Below are 20,951 nucleotides of genomic sequence, written 5' to 3'. Positions count from 1 at the left end.
TTGTGTCCATTGCTAGTGCTTCCAATAGATGCTTATGTTGAAGTGTAGAGCAAGAATTACAGTTGTGTTTGATTTGCTCTGCTCACAGGTACAGTAGATACTTCCATAATACGACAAGGGTGTGTGGTTACTGGACTGAATACCAGCTAACCTTACCCTTCCATAATACGACAAGGGTGTGTGGCTACTGGACTGAATACCAGCTAACCCTAACCCTTCCATAATACGACAAGGGTGTGTGGCTACTGGACTGAATACCAGCTAACCTTACCCTTCCATAATATATAAAGGTGAAATAAATAAATAAAATAATATGACAAGTGTGTGTGGTTAAAACATTTTTTTGTTGTAAATTGTTATTTTTTTTGTACTGGCTACTGGACTGAATACCAGCTACTCTTACCCTTCCATAATACGACAAGGGTGTGTGGCTACTGGACTGAATACCAGCTACTGTAAGGTCACAAATATAGTGGACCTACACTGCCTTCAGAAAGTATTCACACCCCTTGACTTTTTACAAATTTTATTGTGTTACAAGGAGGGATCTTGTCATACATTTTCAAGGATATTTAAGTAAAACCTGTAATTCGGCCACTCAGGAACATTCACTGTCTTCTTGGTAAGCAATTTCAGTGTAGATTTGACAGTGTGTTTAAGGTTATTGTCCTGCTGTAAGATTAATTAATCTCCCACTGCTGGTGGAAAGCAGACTGAACCAGGTTTTCCTCTAGGATTTTGCCTGTGCTTAACTCCATTTTGTTTATTTTTTATCCTGAAAAACTCCTTAACGATTACAAGCATACCCATAACATGATGCAGCGACCACTATGGTTGAAAATATAGAGAGAGGTACTGTAATATGTTGTATTGGATTTGCCCCAAACATGATACTTTGTATTCAGGACAAAAAGTTAATTGCTTTGCCACATTTTGCCACAATTGTATTGTCTTACTGTTATGGATGGGGTGGTATCTGTATTGGGTTTGGTCTTTCATGTTTGTAATTGGGGAGCTACTTCCTGACTGGGGCTGTTTGGAGTTGGTCTCTCCCTCCTTTCTTTCACTCACTCACTCACTCACACTCACTCACTCACACTCACTCACTCACTCACACACACACTCACACACACACACACACTCACTCACACACACACACACACACACACACACACACACACACACACACACACACACACACACTAAAGCTCTCCATTAACTTCTACATCTGTTCAGGCTGCACACAGAATCTACAGATGACCATAAAGCCGTTAAGCCAGACGTTTTAAACACACTGATCTAACACATCGCTCTGTGTGCCACCCAAGTTTGGGGAGTAATGGATTACAGGTCATCCCTTACATGTAAGGGATTACAAAAAAACAGTAACTGTAATCCCTACATTCAGAAAGGATGTTTGTGAAAAAAAATCTTTGACACTTCTCTGTTTTCTCAATGACATTCAAATCAACATTGAAAAAAGGCGCAAGTTTAAGTTTGTTCCACCTGAGCAGTCCCCTCCTGTACTCCCTGTTCACTCATGACTGCACAGCCAGGCACGTCTCCAACACCATCATTAAGTTTGCCGATGACACAACAGTGGTAGAGCTGATCACCAAAAACAACGAGACAGCATTGTCATGACGTTGGCCTGTGGGTAAGGTTTATGACCCCCCCCATAAATACCTTTCTCCCTTCCCTCTCTCTTGACTCTACAGAGGGACTCTTGAATAGCCTTTGTTAAACAGAGATTCTGGGAACATCAGAAGGTGTGGGAAAATGAACCATATTTTGGTAATCCAACTAGTTGAACATATGCGTTGGTACTTAATGAATATGATGTCAGTTCGGTTGTCATCTGAGACATTCTCATCAATGATAGGATGACATAAACAGTACAGTGGAAAGTCTACACATTATAGTTATCAGATTCACATGGAATTGTTGTGCAATTCAAATGTTTTAATATAAAATTATTGGTGAAAAGATTAAATGTAATTTTAGCTTCCAAATGAGAGATTTGGGTTTTCATAAGGTTAGGGCTCTGCTCAATCAGTGGCCCGCCCCTGTGAAGAGACATGGGTTATAAAACTATGAAAACACACCCTTCTCCCTCCACTATATAAGCCCTTGACGAAAATGTAACCTTCTGTTCCGGGTACTTTAGGATGACGATCCGATGTCAGAAGGGTTCAGATAATAACTACAGAACGAAGCCAACCTCAGCGTGAGCTTTGGTTGCGAATGGTATGAACTTTGAACTCTTATTCACTACAGAAGTGATACCTCCAAGCCGTTGAGTTAGCAACAGCAGCTGCAAACGTGGGCTAGGAATGAACAGACAGAGTATCCCGTCTACCACACAACGACGTTACTACAACGTATTCAATTTATCACCAGAGACATTCTTTCAAGGACAAAGGACTCTGTTGGCCAACACGACCAGCATCTATGACCAACCTACCGAAGCGCAGCTCAGAGTAAATATTTATTGCATTTTCCTTTTCCAAATGGGCGTTAATTTAGAATGCATAAGATTCTGTATTTACGATAGAGTAGCTGCCTAATGCCCGATAGAGACATCGCTTCTCCCTTTGTTCTTCAGTCTTCCCGCTCCTTCACTCAAACCCAGCCCCCTTTCCTTTGGGTAACCAGCTGTCATATCTGTTCCGTCCGCTAGGGACGTTTTCCTTTATGACGTAATTTGTAATCAAGGTATGATTCATTCTGTATATATGTAATTCTATGTGATTAGTTAGGTATTTAGTAAATACATAATTAAACCCAATTTTGTATTGCTGATTCAACTTGTTAGCCAGGGTTCGTGAAGATAACCAAGAATTTACAACTTTCAGATGAGACTGAAATAAGGTGACGATTAATATTGACTGCTATTGATGTAAAATATTACTAGGTCTTTAAGAGTTTATTCGGAAGATAACTGCTCTATAAATATTATTTCGTGGTGCCCCGACTTTCTAGTTAATTACATTTACATGATTAGCTCAATCAGGTAATATTAATTACAGAGAAAGGATTTTATAGAATAGCATGTCATATCACATATCACTTATAGCCAAAGACACAACAGATATAGGGAGGAGATCAGAGACCTGGCCGTGTGGTGCAAGGACAACAACGTCTCCCTCAAACGTCATCAAGACTAAGGAGATGATTGTGGACTACAGGAAAAGGAGGACCGAGCACGCCCCCATTCTCATCGACGGGGTTGTAGTGGAGCAGGTTGAGAGCGTCCAGTTCCTTAGCATTCACATCACCAACAAACTAACATGGTCCAAGCACACCAAGACAGTCGTGAAGAGGGCACGACAAAACCTATTCCCCTTCAGGAGACTGAAAAGATTTGGCATGGGTACTAAGATCCTCAAAAAGTTCTACAGCTGCACCATCGAGAGCATCCTGACGGGTTGCATCACTGCCTGGTATGGCAACTGCTCAGCCTCCAACCGCAAGGCACTACAGAGGGTATTGCGTACTGCCCAGTACATCACTGGGGCCAAGCTTCCTGCCATCCAGGACCTCTATACCAGGTGGTGTCAGAGGAAGGCCCTAAAAATTGTCAAAGACTCCAGCCACCCTAGTCATAGACTGTTCTCTCTGCCTCCGCACGGCAAGCGGTGCCGGAGCGCAAAGTCTAGGTCCAAGAGGCTTCTAAACAGATTCAACCCCCAAGCCAGAAGACTACTGAACACCTAATCAAATGGCTACCCAGACTACTTGCATTGCCCCCCCCCCCCCCCCTCTTTACGCTGCTGCTACTCTCTGTTATTCTCTAAGCGTAAGTCATTTTAATAACCCTACCCACATGTATATATTACCTCAATTACCTTGACTAACCGGTGCACTGGCACATTGACTTTGTACCGGTACCACCTGTATACAGCCTCACTATTGTTATTTTACTGCTGCTCTTGAATTATTTGTTACTTTCTTTCTTTTTTATTTAGGTATTTTTCTTAAATCTGCATTGTTGGTTAAGGGCTTGTAAGTAAGCATTTCACAGTAAGGTCTACACCTGTTGTATTCGGCGCAAATAACATTTGATTTGATTACATGTAGAAAGTCACCTACCCAACAGTGCTACAGTTCCTTTAGGGGTTCCTGACAGTGCAGTGGCTCCTTTAGGGGTTCCTGACAGTGCAGTGGTTCCTTTAGGGGTCCCTGACAGTGCAGTGGTTCCTTTAGGGGTTCCTGATAGTGCTGTGGTTCTTTTAGGGGTTCCTGACAGTGCAGTGGCTCATTTAGGGGTTCCTGACAGTGCTGTGGTTCCTTTAGGGTTTCCAGACAGTGCTGTGGTTCCTTTAGGGGTTCCTGATAGTGCTGTGGTTCCTTTAGGGATTCCTGACAGTGCTGTGGTTCCTTAGGGGTTCCTGACAGTGCTGTGGTTCCTTTAGGGGTTCCTGACAGTGCAGTGGCTCCTTTAGGGGTTCCTGACAGTGCAGTGGCTCCTTTAGGGGTTCCTGACAGTGCAGTGGCTCCTTTAGGCATTCCTGACAGAGAATGACTGTGAGTTTTTGTCACAACCCGGCTCGTGGGAAGTGACAAAGAGCTCTTATAGAACCAGGGCACAAATAATAATATAATAATAAACAATACTTTTGCTCTATATTTAGCCATCTTACATATAAAAACATATTTGTTAATAAAAAATGGTAAATAACTCACCAACGGTTAATGAGAAGGGTGTGCTTGAAAGGATGCACATAACTCTGAAATGTTGGGTTGTATTGGAGAGAGTCTCAGTCTTAAATCATTTCCCACACACATTCTGTGCCTGTATTTAGTTTTCATGCTAGTGAGGGCTGAGAATCAAATAAAATGAAATTTTATTGGTCACATACACATGGTTAGCAGATGTTAACGCGAGTGTAGCGAAATGCTTGTGCTGCTAGTTCCGACCGTGCAGTAATATCTAACAAGTAATCTAACAATTTCACAACAACTACCTTATACACACAAGTGTAAAGGAATGAATAAGAATATGTAAATATAAATATATGGATGATGGCTGAATGGCATAGGCAAGATGCAGTAGATGGTATAGAGTACAGTATATACAAATGAGATGAGTAATGTGGGGTATGTAAACATTATATAAAGTGGCATTGTTTAAAGTGACTAGTGATACATTTATTACATCCAATGTTTTATTATTAAAGTGGCTAGAGATTTGAGTCAGTATGTTGGCAGCAGCCACTCAATGTTAGTGATGGCTGTTTAACAGTCTGATGGACTTGAGATAGAAGCTGTTTTTCAGTCTCTCGGTCCCAGCTTTGATGCACCTGTACTGACCTCACCTTCTGGATGATAGCAGGGTGAACAGGCAGTAGCTCAGGTGGTTATTGTCCTTGATAATCTTTTTGGCCTTCCTTTAACATCGGGTGCTGTAGGTGTCCTGGAGGGCAGGTAGTTTGCCCCCGTGATGCGTTGTGCAGTCCTCACTACCCTCTGGAGAGCCTTACGGTTGTGGGTGGAGCAGTTGCCGTACCAGGCAGTTATACAGCCCGACAGGATGCTCTCAAGTCCAAAGAATCCACTCTCACATAGGTACGTGGTTGCAAAGGGAATCAGTGTCTTAACAGCGTGATTTTCCAAGGCAAGAAACTCTGAGCGCAGCCCTATCCAGAAATCTGCCAGTGAATAAATTACATTTTCACAGAACCGCTTTTTGCAATTTCGATGAGGCTCTCTAGTTCAGATATTGGTAAGTTGACTGAAGGCAGGGCATGAAAGGGATAACGAATCCAGTTGCTTGTGTCATCCGTTTCGGGAAAGTACCTGCGTAATTGCACACCCAACTCACTCAGGTGCTTCGCGATATCACATTTGACATTGTCAGTAAGCTTGAGTTAATTTGCACACAAAAAATCATACAATGATGGAAAGACCTGTGTGTTGTCCTTGTTAATGCAGAGAGAGAAGAGCTCCAACTTCTTAATCATAGCCTCAATTTCTCCTGCACATAGAATATAGTTGCGGAGAGTTCCTCTAATCCTAGATTCAGATCATTCAGGCGAGTGTAACGCTCGTCGTATGAAGTAGAAGGAGACCAAGGTGCAGTGTGGTAAGCGTTCATGATTTTTAATCAAACTGAACACTGAAACAAAATAACAAAGTAGAACAAAACGAAACAGTTCTGTCAGGTTCAGACACAAAACAGAAAACAACTACCCACAAAACACAGGTGGGAAAAAGGCTGCCTAAGTATGATTCCCAATCAGAGACAACGATAGACAGCTGCCTCTGATTGGGAACCACACTCAGCCAAAAACAAAGAAATAGAAACATAGAATGCCCTCCCTAATCACACCCTGGCCGAACCAAAACAGAGAATGAAAACCTCTCTATGGCCAGGGCGTGACAGTGAGAAACAACATCACCCAGATAGGCCAATCATGTGAGAAACTCGTCATAATGCAAGCGGTCAGACAAGTGGAAATCATGGTCAGTAAAAGATAACTTCAGGCTAGTCTCTCAATAAAAAAAAATGGGTCACTACTTTGCCCCTTGATAACCAGTGCACTTCTGCATGTTGTATAAGTGTTACATGGTCGCTGCCCATATCATTGCATAGCACAGAAAATACACGAGAGTTCAGGGGCCTTGCTTTAACAAAGTTAACCATTTTCACTGTAGTGTCCAAAACGTCTTTCAAGCTGTCAGGCATTCCCTTGGCAGCAAGAGCCTCTCGGTGGATGCTGCAGTGTACCCAAGTGGCGTCGGGAGCAACTGCTTGCACGGGTGTTACCACTCCACTATGTCTCCCTATCATGGTACCAACACATCTTGACCACCAAAGTCCATTTGATGTCACAAAGCTGTCCAGTACTTTAAAAATATCCTTTCATGTTGTCCTGGTTTCCAGTGGTTTGCAGAAGAGGATGTCTTCCTAAATTGACCCCCCATAAACGCAACGGACATATACTAGGAGATGTGCCAGGCCCTCCACATTTGTTGACTCATCCAGCTGTAACGCATAGAATTCACTGGCTTGTATGCAAAGCAATAATTGTTTCAAACATCTCCTGCCATGTCACTGATGCGTCGTGAAACAGTGTTGTTTGATGAAAGCATTGTCTGTATAGGTTTTTGAGCCTTTTCCAGCATTGTCCCAACCATATCTGTGGTAGCAGGAAGAATTCTCCACAATAGTATGGGCCTGCCTGTCCTAGCCACTCGGTAGCTCACCATATAAGACGCTTCAAGCCCCTTCTTATGAATGGTATCTGTTGCTTTTATACATGTCTTACTACTCGAAAGTAATCTTAATTCTCGCTCAAAAAACTCCTATGGCATATTTTCCAAATTGACATGTTTGGTTTCTAAATGTCTGCGCAAGAGTGAAGGTTTCATCGCGTTGTGAGATAATACTTTTATATATATAACACACTGTGGCTGAGGAAAGGCACTACTCCCAATATAAGTGAACCCCAAATGAATGTAGTTCTCATCATATTTGCGCCTTTTTGATGGTCCAACGTCCCTGTCTGTTGTTCGGTGCTTTCCCGTGTCTCTATGGATGTGGGCCTTACTTTTCTTAACCATTTTCTCGTTTTCGAACAAACGGAATGAGCAGAAGCTACGTTTGGCTACATACGGACCGTTAGTGAAAGCGAGAGAGTAATGGTTAATGTGAATGGATGTTAATTATTTGACTAGGCTACCTGAATTTGACATTGTGTTGTTAATTCGCTGAACACTAGATGGTTTAATGTTATTTCTGGCTGTGAAACGAGGCTACTCAAGCAAGAGAAAAAACTCACCCAAATGTATAGCCCCGTTGGAAAATATAAATGGACTGTTTGAAAATGTAATAAATAAATAAAATTATATTTGATTTATTTATAAAAAAGATGCTCTAGGGGTTCCTGACAGTGCAGTGGTTCCTTTAGGGGTTCCTGACAGTGCAGTGGTTCCTTTAGGGGTTCCTGACAGTGCTGTGGTTCCTTAGGGGTTCCTGACAGTGCAGTGGTTCCTTTAAGGGTTCCAGACAGTGCAGTGGTTCCAGACAGTGCAGTGGTTCCTTTAAGGGTTCCAGACAGTACAGTGGTTCCTTTAGGGGTCCCTGACAGTACACTGGTTCCTTTAAGGGTTCCAGACAGTGCAGTGGTTCCTTTAGGGGTCCCTGACAGTGTAGTGGTTCATTTAAGGGTTCCAGACAGTAGAGTGTTGATAGTAAATCTAGACCGTTCATTGGGTGTGACTCAATTTTGACACATCGACTGACCATCGACTGACCATTTATTTGTCCTGGAGGATGTTTACCTTATAATCCTCTGCTCCGACTGAATGTTGAAATGCTCGTGGTGACGGTATTGCAAACCATGCCCGCTGTTTGATCATGTGCGTAAGTTGTCCCCAAACCTCAGCTGAGTGAGCGAGCTACGTGCGTTATCAAACTGACATTTTTTTTGCCTAGTGCCAAAAGCTTGCTGCATAGGGCCGCCGCACTGGGCTCGTCTCTGAAGCCAGGGGAGCAGAATGATTACGAGAATGTTGGGGGGGGGCTGTCAGGCAGCAGCAACAAACACACACACAGCTGGGGGTGGGCTGGGGAGGATGGAGTGGGAGGGAGTGGCAGGGGGCAGATGCTGTGCTGTATCTAGTGTCAGTATAACATAAGCCCCCTGCCACTCCCTCCCACTTCAAAGCTGGAGGTTACGGTTGCATAACACGGCTAATGTCAACCCCATCGCATGAGATGAGACCCTCCCCGGGATCCTTGGCGCTGGCTGCCATTTTCCCTCTGAGTTCCAGGCATCAGCTAAACAATCACCCATTACAGCTGATTTGAACCATCTTTCACGACCAAGCACTCTGTCACCGAGACCAGCCTGCTCAGTTGAATGGGTGTGAAATGAAAGTAAATAGCAGCGTCGGATAAGATTGAATGGGGTCAACGTGCCCTTATTCATCTGATCTATTTTAACACTTCTCTCTATATGACATTTATTTGTCCTGAGCCTCCGTATCCCCTGTGCACACACAGACAAGTAAACACACACATGTATGCCAAACACACACACTCACACACATACCTGGTCCAGTGGATCCTCTGCATATAAAGGCATCAGTGGGAAATCAGGCTACTGGAACTCTACTGTGAGGGAGGAGAGAGAGTGAGGAAAGAAGACAGGGAGTGAAAGAGAGAGAGGAGAGGGAGGGAGGAGAGGTGGCAGGGAGGGAGAGAGAGAGCAGAGAGAAGGAGGGAGGAGAGTAGGCAGGGAGGGAGAGAGCAGAGAGAGAGTGAGGAGAGGAGGCAGGGAGGGAGAGAGAGGGAGGAGAGAAGGAAAGATAGAGAGGAGAGGAAGGAGAGGAGGCTGGGAGGGAGAGAGAGAGAGAGGAGAGAGAAGGAGTAGAGGAGGTAGGGAGCCAGAGGAAGGAGAGGGAGAAGATGAGGCAGGGCGAGAGGGAGGGAGGAAAGAGAAGGAGAGAGAGAGAGAGAGAGACAGAAAGGCAGACAGACAGACAGACAGGAAGACAGACAGAGACACATTCATTCCCCAGACTCCCCACTCCTCTGCCAATACAGGGACACATTCAGTCCCCAGAGTCTCCCCAATCCCCTACTGCCCATCTCCCCAATCGCCATGGACAGTGGACATAACTTTGTTCCGAGTTTGTTCTGGGAAAATATGCAGAAATAGGACTTTATGCATTGCAAAATTATGAGACCAAATATAATTTTAGATTAAATTATCTGTTAAAGTGAATGACAAATGTTTCTGTAGAATCATTCAAACTTTCTTCACTTTCTATATCAATACGAATATTAATCCCAAATAAGAATAAAAATGAAAATAAGAATTTATTGTCACGGCCGTCAACAGAAGTGGACCAAAGCGCAGCGTGGTGAGCGTAAATATTCCTTCTTTTAGGTGATGACGCTGAAAAAAACAATAAACAATACAAAACAACCGTGAAGCTTAAGGGCTATGTGCCACAAACAAAGTTAACTTCCCACCCTGAAAGGAGGGAAAATGGCTACCTAAGTATGGTTCCCAATCAGAGACAACGATAGACAGTTGTCCCTGATTGAGAACCATACCCGGGCCAAAACATAGAAATACAAAAACATAGAATGCCCACCCCAAATCACACCCTGACCAAACCAAATAGAGACATAAAAAGGCTCTCTAAGGTCAGGGCGTGACATTTCTCATCTCAAGAAAATAACAACAGCATACAAATGATCTGCTTTATGTTTGTGTGAGGACAAAAACTCACAACACAAAAACATAAAACATGAGAACCAAGTAAAACTAAGAAGACGGTGTGATTTGTGGGTGTTGAAAAGATTAGTTATTACACCTCAATCTGGCCCATTCTCCTGGATGGATGAATTTCAGGGGCTGAAGCAACCATTTTGTGCCTGTATGATTAACGGCAATGAGAAGAGCCAGGTCATTAATGAGATTCAGTGCTGCTGTAATAAAGGCCTAGACAGACATGTTTTTCTGTTTCCTGTGGAAAATTAGTTGGCTAAACGCAACGAGCCTGGAGATTGGAAACGTGAGGAGCTGAATCATCAACAGTCACAAGTGGAGGCTCCAGATAAATCAGTGTGTTGTGTGTGTGTGTGTGTTAACTAAAAGCTGGCATAATGTACCAGTGCCGCGACACTCACCCCACCGTCACCCTCACAGCTTTCATTTATTCCAATGAATGTGTTTTCCCACTTTTCAAAAGAGACTCGCAAAAGAAAGAATGCATTGCTAAGATGATTCTGTGAAATGATAATAGGCTGTTCTGAAGTTGCAACAAGGGATGAAAGTAGGGGAGGAGCGTAGACAGAGAGAGAGAGAGAGTTAGAGAATGAGAGAGAGAGAGAAAGAGACAGAGAGAGAGAGAGAAAGAAAGAGAGAGAGAGAGAGAGAGAGAGGGAGGGAGAAAAAAATAAACTAATCTATCTTCTCCACATTTGTTCTTTACACTCACTAAATTAATGTTGGGATTTGATATTATGGCCGTGTCTCATTGATGATATGATTTCAGATTGTTCTTATCAAATAAGAGTGAAAATATTATGCTTTCCAGCTGGTTTCTCTGTAGCTGCTTGAAACAACTGCTAGCACTCTGACCAGCTCCCATTGGATCAACAACTATCACATCCATCGAACATTTTAATTTCCAGTTGGAATTTAACCTGTGTGGCCTTGGATATGTGCTTTCTGTCAAATAAGGATTTCTGGCAGTTCTAGGAATGCAAATGTTGTATGGCATTGTAAAATAACCAGCGCATTTGAAATAGGAGAGTTGAAACCTATGAACAGACTTAAAATGAGCAAAGAATGTACTTAGCTACAGTACAATCTGACTATATCCATCATTGACAAGAGCTATGCACAAATTAGACTGGTAGAGACTATTATGGACCAAGACTAAAATACATTTTGGTACTGTTGTCTGCTGTTACTTGTTGCTTAAAAGGGAAGTTAAGGATTTTACAAAAATATTTTACAACTTGATGTTAGATGGTTTTTCACCCTGAAAGTAGTCTATGGACCAGGGAAACTGGTTCGCTTTTCTCTAAACAGCCACTACAAACTTCAGCTAACTTTAGCCACTGCTAGCTAAAAATCAATGTGAGTGATATGTGCATGTTTTTAAATCAACTTGTAGAATCCTGAACTTCCCCTCTTATAACGATTTTGTTATGATCTTATTTACTTTTTCTTTGTCCAGAGCTACTTTCTCCATCCTTAAGCAATGGAGAATGATGAAAGGAAGAATTACAGAATGAATTTCCTCCTTCTTCCAAGAAAATGACAACCCGGGTTTGTGAGGTGGTGAGAGGTGAGCCAAAGACAGAGGGGTCAAACAACCAACCTTGATGATTACTGAGAGGAAGTCAAACAGCAACAGGGACCGAGCGATGGTCCGGGACAACAGTGAGTGAAGGATGCAAGGTAATGGCATAAGACGCATTAGGAGGAGCCAAGCCTGTCACAGCATAGGCAGGTCGAACAGGAAATAGAGCGGAAAAGAGGACGAGGGGAGTGGAGAGGAGAATCACTCAAATCAAGGTGGGACTTTGTCAGCGCTTTGACATGGGCTTACGTAAAATATGTCATGGCGTGGGCTGGGCCAGTTAAGGAGGAGTTGCCTAAACTTTTATTTGCCCTGCCTTGACCATATTTCCGTAACATTATGTAAAAGTTATCAAAAAAGTTTTGTAAAACTTTACTGAAGAAATATGCTGATGCTGTTATAATGCATTAGATTTTATAAGTCATACGTATCTATGAACTGCTTATAATGCACAAAGAAAATAGTATATAAACTGATTTATAATACATTCTAAGGGACTCATACAGTACATTCTTAAAACAAGTAACAATACATTATAAGTGTACACCCTAAGTAAAGTGTAACTAGTTTTTATTATAGGATTGTGATACAAACTACAGTATGTAAAATCCTCAATGCAATTGTTTTTAAAATGGTTGTTGTTGTTCAGAGTTTATTAGTTAGCTTGTTGTTTAGCTAAGCTGTTAAAAAGGACCATTATTACACTACTTCTGGACAAACTGGAGTGTCTATTTAAGACACCAAACATGCAGAGAATAGACTTTTATACTCAGCTGACAACTTTGTTTGAAGATCCTACTGCTATTTGTCTGGGGGCGGTATCAACGTGTGTGCAGGTGAGTGGAAGGTGTTGGACGGCAGATGCTGTAGTCATAGGAGGGATGGACCCTCTTTCTGATGCAGCAGCACCTACGGTTGTGACCCTCTGCTGATCTCAAGGTGTGAAGGAGATGTCTATGAGATGTAACTGGCTCTATTTGAGGCAATGTGGGTCTCCGTTTTGTTTCACCAAGCAGTTAAGAAATAATGTGATGAACTGAGATTTTGACTTTCAACTTGGGTGACCAGTACCAGTACCACCGAATCACGATGCAAATAAATAAAAATGACATCAACAAAAAATTGTAGTCAATTTCCAATTAATAAACTTTATTAAGAAAATTAGACGAATCAGTGGTAGAATGATTTTAAAAATCTCATAAACTCATAAAGAAATAGGACAGTCTTAAAATCCATCTGAAGTGATTCAATCAAAAAACGTTTCTATGAACCTCAGTGAAATGCTTTTAAAATCCTTCAAAAATATAAGTAGCATCTCATGATGTTTTAAACAACGTCTCATTGTTTGACCTCTTCAGCATAAAGACTATTCAGTAAATCACTTCCTTGTGATCCAGATATCACCACCAGAAATCATGCAGCGCCCTGTGTCACGATCGCAGATTTTATAGAAACAACAAATGTCGGTACATATAAGTGTCTTATATCGGCTGAAAGCTTAAATTCTTGTTAATATAACTGCACTGTTCAATTTACAGTAGCTATTACTGCGATTTATCATCCAAAGGGTCCCAGAGATAACATGACGTGTATTTTTGTTAGATAAAATCCTTTTTCATATCCTAAAAAGGTCCATATAGCATGCACGATCAATTTTGTTTTCCCACTCATTCAATTTGCAAAGAAAGGAATCTGTGAAACTCTAACCCTAAACATTGTTTCAACCAGTCAAATCACGTTCGTATGTATTTGTCAGAGATCCTAGAACGTAACCAGACTTCACTATATCCTTAGGGGTGTAGTATATCCTATAGGACACCATATTTGGTCAGAGAGCGACACCTTCATGGCACGCTGATGACGCGGGCGGTCTTCACTTGAACGACTCTAAATTTACCAAATAAGCACCAATCGGGGTCAAACAAAGCCAGCTAGATAGCCAATGAGCTGGGCTTTATGGGAGTACCCAGAAACCCTGTATCTGTCGTAAAATGTAGCTATTAACCTTGTGCGACAGCATGCCTTTTCCTTTTGGACAAAAATTATACGAATATTCAGAGTTATGAAAACTGGTTGTTCTGCAAATGTTGAACTTATAATATGGCTACTAATACTGGAAAAGCTAAATCAAAGTCCAAGTATACAGATTTGACGATATTCTTGCAGAATTTTTTTATATGAATGCAAATGTCTCCTTCACGATTTGCCCAAATGTACCTGGGTGACTTCACACTAAATCTCATGTAGTTCGCTCATACTTCAAGTTATCCGTCGGAAACTTTGCACATACACTGCTCCCATCTTGTGGACACCATCGGAATTACAACCAGTGGGACCTTTCTCTCGCATTTCAAAGATGGTGGTAGAAAAAAATTGTTTTTTTTTTCTTTATATTTTCTTCTACCAGATCTATTGTGTTATATTCTCCTACATTCAATTCACATTTACACAAACGTCAAAGTGTTTCCTTTCAAATGGTACCAAGAATATGCATATCCTTGCTTCAGGGCCTGAGCTACAGGCAGTTAGATTTGGTATGTCATTTTAGGCGAAAATTGAAAAAAAGGGGGCTATCCCTAAGAAGATGTGCCTTCTGACGTCATGAATCTGACGTCATGAAGATGCTGTTTTCTGGTTATAAATTTGTTTTCTCGTTGAGGAGTCAGCAAATAAGCAGATTACAAGCAGTTAAAGACACCTTTTTTCTTGATGTCATCAAGAAGTCATATTTTGGTTGTTATATAGTAAAATAACCAGATTACAGCCAGTTGTAGACATTTTTCTGGATCCTAAAAAGGCTCTCTTTTCAACCAAACCAAACAAAGACTAAATATATTTGAATGACATACAGTGCCTTCAGAAAGTATTCATACCCCTTGACTTATTCCACATTTTGTTGTGTTACAACCTGAATTCAAAATTGATGAACTTATTGTTTTCCTCAGCAATCTACATAATGAAAAGATGAAAACATGTTTTTAGATTTAAATGTTTTTTTTATTAAAAATGAAATACAGAAATATATAATTTACATGAGTATTCACACCCCTGTGGCAATACTTTGTAGAAGCACCTTTGGCAGCAATTACAGCTTTGAGTTGTCTTGGGTATGTCTGTATCAGCTTTGCACATCTGTATTTGGGGATTTTCTCAAATTTTCTCCCATCCTTGCAGATTTTCTCAAGCTCTGTTAAGGTAGATGGTGAGTGGCGGTGAAAAGGAATCTTCAAATCTTTCCACAGATTTTCAATGGGATTCAAGTCTGGGCTTTGGCTGGGCCATTCAAGGACTTTCACATTCTTGTTCTGAAGCCATTCCAGTGTTGCTTTGGCTGTATGCTTGGGGTCATTGTCCTGTTGGAATGTAAATCTTCGCTCCAGTCTGAGGTCGTTTGCATTCTGAAGCAGGTTCACATCAAGGATTTGCCTGTATTTGGCTCAATTCATTGTTTTCTCTATCCTTACCAGTCTCCCAGTCCCTGCCAGCTGAAAAGCATGCCCATAGCATGATACTGCCACCACCATGCTTCACGGTAGGGATGGTGTTAGACGGGTGATGAGCTGTGCCTGGTTTTCTCCAGACAGTGCTTTGCATTCAGGCCAAAGAGATCTCAGAGTATTTCACATGTTATTTTGCAAATTCCAGGTGTGCTGTCGTGTCTTTTTCTCAGAAGTGGCTTCCGTCTGGCCACTCTCCCATTATTCCCAGATTGTTGAAGTATTGTAGAGTCTGTTGTTTTTCTGGCAGGTTCTCCCATCTCAGACAAGGAACTCTGTAGTCCTGTCAGAGTGGTCATTGGGTTCTTGGTTACCTCCCCTCCCTTGACTGGTTGGTCAGTTTGGTCTGACGGACAGCTCTAGGCAGAGTCTGGGTAGTTCCATATTTTTTCAATTTCCCAATGATGCAGACCACTGTGCTCTTGAAAACGTTCAACAGTCTAGAAATGGTTTTATACCCTTCCCCAGACATATGCCTCATCACAATTATATCTCAAACATCTATGCACATTTCATTGGACTTCATGGTATAGTTTCCGCTCTGACATGCATTTTCAACGGTGGGACCGCATTTCTTTCTAAATAATGTCCAAACAATTCAGTTGGCCACAGGTGGACTCCAATCAAGTTGTAGCGACATCTCAAGGATGACCAAAGAAAATTGGATGCACCTGAGCTCAATTTGGAGTGTCATAGCAAAGGGGTATCAATACTTATGTAAATGAGATATTCCTGTATTTCACTTTCAATACATTTGCAAAAATGTATAAAAACATGTTTTCACGTTGTTGTTATTATGGGGTATTGTGTGTAGATAGGTGATACATGTTTTTTTTTGTTTTTTTTAATCTATACCGAATTCAGGCTGTAACGTAACAAAATGTGGAATAAGTCATGGGGTATGAATACATTCTAAAGGCACTGTAATTGTAACCACTTTTGCCTGCTGGGCTACGAGCCAAACTAACCAATTTCAAATCTCCCTCTGACAACATTTAAGAGCATGACATCCATAGGAATATATTATTTAGGTACCAAAACTTCAGGTGAGTTAGCATAAATTAGGATCTTCAATTCCATGTAATGCACTGGTATCCAGCGCCCTAAAGCATACAATAATGTTATAAAGTGCAGCAGTGAACAAGATTAGACTGTCTACTATGCACAAAGTGAGCCCACATGATCTGAGTAAAACCCTATTATGAAAACATAAAACAGATGAATAGCAATCATAAAGTAAAACAATTATACACACAAGAAAAAAGCATTAAAAAGACAATGACAAAACTTAGCACATTGTATGATTGGTTTTGAGGTTTGAGAGATAAATACAGTAAGAAACTAAAGCAAATCAAAAGTGTTTGGCTTGAGCCAATTTAGTTTTTAGAACACTTTCACTAATAAAATTGGTTCTTCCCTAGTAAGTACATTGCTTAAATACAGTATCCATATTACAAATATATTTACATTTATTTAATGGATGATTATTGGGAGTAACACTTCAATACGTCCCTTTCTTCTTTGTGAAAAAGAGACAAACTTCACTCACTAAACTTAAAATCAGGTTTTGTTAAGTCATGTGGCTTATCATGATGCACAGTTTCTTAAAATACATAATCCCTCTATTTCGCATAAAAATATTTGTCTCTCACAGTGTAACGTGTCATCTTATCGTTCAAACAATCTGCACATGGCGAAGAGCAATAACTTCAACCTTAAATACGGCAAACGGTGAAGGGATGCTGAAAATATAGCAGGGATATAGTTCACGGGTGCAAAACTTCGGTCTTCGAGGCCTATTCTTGTTTTTGGAAAATCAGTGGCATTAATCGATCATCATTTAAAAGTGCCAGGCAAAAACACATCACCCCAGGACAGGGATCCCATGAGGACTGTAAGTTGAGCACCCCTGATTTAGATCTTGGTTTAGTCCATTGAAAATAGTGCCACAGTATTAGGGTCCTTCCATGCGATAGACAAGAGGTGTGGCTTGGTTCTTTTAAGCATTGAGTCCTCCAGACCTCTAGATGGATCTGCGCCGCTTGCTGTGTCCTAGTCTGTACGGGGTGAGGCTGTGCAGACCCGTGGACACAGAACTGATGACGGAATGGGGGTGGTGCATGCTGTAGACGCAGCCGTTGGAGTGAAGGGGGTGGAGGGCGTCGGAGGAAAAGGCCTCCCCCTGCTCCATGTAGGTGTCAGAGGTGGACAGGTCCCTGGGGATGATCATGGGGATGGAGTACTGCAGCTTCTCCCTGCTCTTGTACCACAGGCAGGAGCACATGGACTGGAAGTGGAGCATCTCCGCGTACACGTTACGCAGCCCCCGCCCCGCTGCCCCCACACCACTGTTTCCGCCCCCTCCTGGTCCTCCCGTTCCTCCAGCTCCCCCACTGCACCCTGAGGCGGCCGAGGAGGAGGAAGGCGGGTCGGGGGCGCAGCCCGGGTGGTTGTGCCCTCCTGCCTGGCCATTCCGGGAGAGGAGGGCACGCTGCTCGGCATCCCGCTTCTCGTCCTCCGCGTTCATGGTCATGAAGCGCAGCACAACCAGGTTGAGGAAGGCGCCAATCACGGTCAGGCCGGTGAGGATGTACATGAAGCAGAAGGCCACGTACTTGGGGTTTGTCTGCAGCGCCTGGTCCTTCTGCAGCGCCACGTAGTCTCCAAAGCCGATGGTGGTGAGCGTGATGAAGCAATAGTAGTAAGCGTGGAAAAAGCTCCAACCCTCAAAGTGGGAGAAGGAGAGCGCACCCACGCACAGTGTGCTCATGCAGGAGATGAAGCCGATTGCCACCATGTTGACCATGGAGACCTCGGTGCGCCGCATGCCAAGGCAGTTCTTCAGGCGGTGCAGCAGATAGCGCACCAAGGTGTTGATGCGCTCGCCCAGGCTCTGGAACATGACCAGGGTGAGAGGGATGCCCAGCAGGGCGTAGAGCATACAGAACACCTTCCCCCCGTCTGTGCTGGGGGCAGCATGGCCGTAACCTAGGACAGAGAAGAGACAGGGGTAGAGAGTCAGTGGGATGGAACAGACTAAATGTAGGCAGTTTCTTCAGTTAGTTAGTCAATTTAGTTATTTGAGTTACTTAGTTGAGTCAGTTGAGTTAGTCAGTTGAGTTAGTTGTTACTTAGTTGAGTCAGTTGAGTTAGTCAGTTGAGTTGAGTTAGTTGAGTTACTAAGTTGAGCTATTTGAGTTACTTAGTTGAGTCAGTTGAGTTAGTCAGTTGAGTTAGTTAGTCAATTGAGATAGTAAACCCAGTCAGAGGGGTGAAGGTCAAGAGTGCCAATTCAATACAATTGTATATTCTTAAAACAGCCCATCTGATTAATGTTGAGAGGCTCTGTGGGAGAATGCAAGGGAGTTATGAATGCACAGCAGTAGTGGTGGTGAGATTGGCTCAGTATTGATGTCTTGTGGGAGAGAGAGGCCTTGAATTATTCATAACGAGTCAGTCTCTCTGGGGTTTGGCGAGTATAGACCACTAAGGACAGTTGCTTCTAATTAGCACTTTACATTTTTATGATATTTAAATAAGATTGAGAGCCATGGGGTTTGGAGGAGATGCACTTGCTCTCAATATGAATGCTCATTCTTTTTGAATACAGATCAGTTAGGGGCATTGTTTTTGATCATGTTACTGGTAGGTGTACAAGGTTTGTATTATCATTAATTATACCATTACCAGGCCAACTGAACAGGCTGTGACAGGATTGGTCCAAGACAAATAAATACCAGAGGGAGAGTCCCAAATTAAGCAGAGAGCCCAACTCTAGAAGTCAATGTCATAATGAAATAATGACATATGATTCGACGATTGGCACAGTTCTCTTAAAAGGGTTGCTAGGAGATGATAAACCGATTTTAGTGATCTTGCACTTATTGAGAGAGACACTTAAAACCACTTGAGATGATTGAATAAGGTTTTTATTTAACACTTCACAGCAGTTCCTAAGAAATTACTCATCCCGTGGACACTTGCTGAGCTGGCCAAGCTTATAAACCCACCGAACGAGTGATCTGCCATGCACCCTGGCACATTTCAGGTGAAATGTTGTTCTGGTTAAAAAGTCAACCTTTAACTGACTATCAAAAGTGCAGCCAACCTCCATCCCACACACATCCTGTCCCCCACACGTGTAATATAACATAGTTGTCAAGGGAGATGTGTTCCCACGGGCAGCGGACCCGTTGCATGCGAGAGCCTTGCATCCCGGTCTTAGATAACAATGACGCTGCAAATGGAAAACAATGTCCAATTGTTTGAAAGTAATTACTTTGCCGTTTGATTTAAATTCAAGGGATATGGTTTTATTGTCACACCAACCTGTGTGGTTAACTAATCTGTCTCTCTGAAGGCAAATCAGTTTAAAGCCTTACCCGCCACACTGCCAAAAAAAGACAAGCATTACGAATGATACATTGCCTCTTGGAAAGGGAAAGCTGTCCTGGGCTCTGGCTCTGCATCTCTGAAATGAGAAGCCATAACTTTAACCTCCTGACGACACTTAGCTATTTTTAGTTTCATCTACTGTGCGTTAAAGCATTTATCTCTCTATCCTGAGATCTTGTGTTATTTTCCAATGAGTTTTCCATCTCTATCTTTCTTCACCTTGTCCTATAGGGGAGATGGAGAGGCTTTAATGGAGCAGAATATTCTGTTTTCTCTTTTCAAAACGTGTTGAATTGATATTCTACACTGTAGGTACCTGCCACTTACCACAGGTGCGATGAATTTAATTAGCAAAGAATAATTTGCCTCCAACCAACTTAATTTGGTTTGAAGTGAATAATCTCAATTTCAGTTAAGATTATAATTTTTTTGGGGCACTGTGCTTTTTGTAAATCAAACAAATACACGTGAACACCAAAAGTTTTTTCAATTTCAACTAATTTAGGAAGAAATAGTGAATCGTGCAAATATGCCAATATATTTGACTGCATCTGTAGGAACAAAAATTAATAATGGGATTGATCGACACAGGAATTTATCACGTAAATGGCAATATTTTCATGCCTGAATTTTTCTATGTTTCATTCACTAAATGTACTGAATGTAACGGCTCAATCAGCCAGGGCCGTTGTGTCAACCATGCCATCCGGCAGCCAGTCCTAATCTCTCATTGTCTTCTAATCCTCACGCTTTGTCACACCGCGCACCACATGTCACAGGTCGCTCCCTGCAGCTCCACCTATCTCACACCGTTTCCCTCACTCCATTGATATGCTCCCTGTTGTCAACCGTGAGAAGGACTGTAAAACCAAGGGATGAAGGTGGGATTACTTCACCATCTGATCAACAGGTTCTGTGGTCAATAACCTTGGGTGCGACCTCGATTGGTCTTTTCAAGAACATTGTACTGCTGTCGTGGTTATGTAAATTATTCTTTACTTCTCCTTTGCGACATAAGATGTATTAGCTCATTGCTGTATTCATAATTCAGCATAGCCCCTAGTCAAAGCTGCTGTTGTTACCTTACGTCTGGACGACAAACTCCCTCCTGGCCAGGCGATCCACATGCATCATTAGACCTCTAAGCAGCAGCTCATGCAGAATACCTTATGTCTAGTCTGCTGATGTTGGTGTCCAGCCTAGCCGAGGGTTTCAAGGTTTTCCCCC

At 42.3% G+C, this 20,951-nt stretch overlaps 1 protein-coding gene across 1 annotated transcript in view; it reads right to left on the bottom strand.

The window, feature by feature from the left end:
• Positions 1 to 12,438: 12,438 nt before the first annotated feature.
• Positions 12,439 to 20,951, bottom strand: part of kcnk3a (potassium channel, subfamily K, member 3a) — a 56,490-nt gene continuing 47,977 nt past the window's right edge. The window contains exon 2 of the mRNA XM_071369639.1: positions 12,439 to 18,317. Within this exon, the coding sequence (XP_071225740.1) occupies positions 17,353 to 18,317 (965 nt within the window). The 3' untranslated portion in view covers positions 12,439 to 17,352. The remainder of the gene's footprint in view (positions 18,318 to 20,951) is intronic.

The sequence above is a fragment of the Salvelinus alpinus genome, chromosome 27, assembly GCF_045679555.1.
Source record: "Salvelinus alpinus chromosome 27, SLU_Salpinus.1, whole genome shotgun sequence".
Classification (NCBI taxonomy): domain Eukaryota; kingdom Metazoa; phylum Chordata; class Actinopteri; order Salmoniformes; family Salmonidae; genus Salvelinus; species Salvelinus alpinus.
The sequence above is the reverse complement of the archived record's forward strand: the minus strand, read 5'-3'. Positions and strand labels throughout refer to the sequence as shown.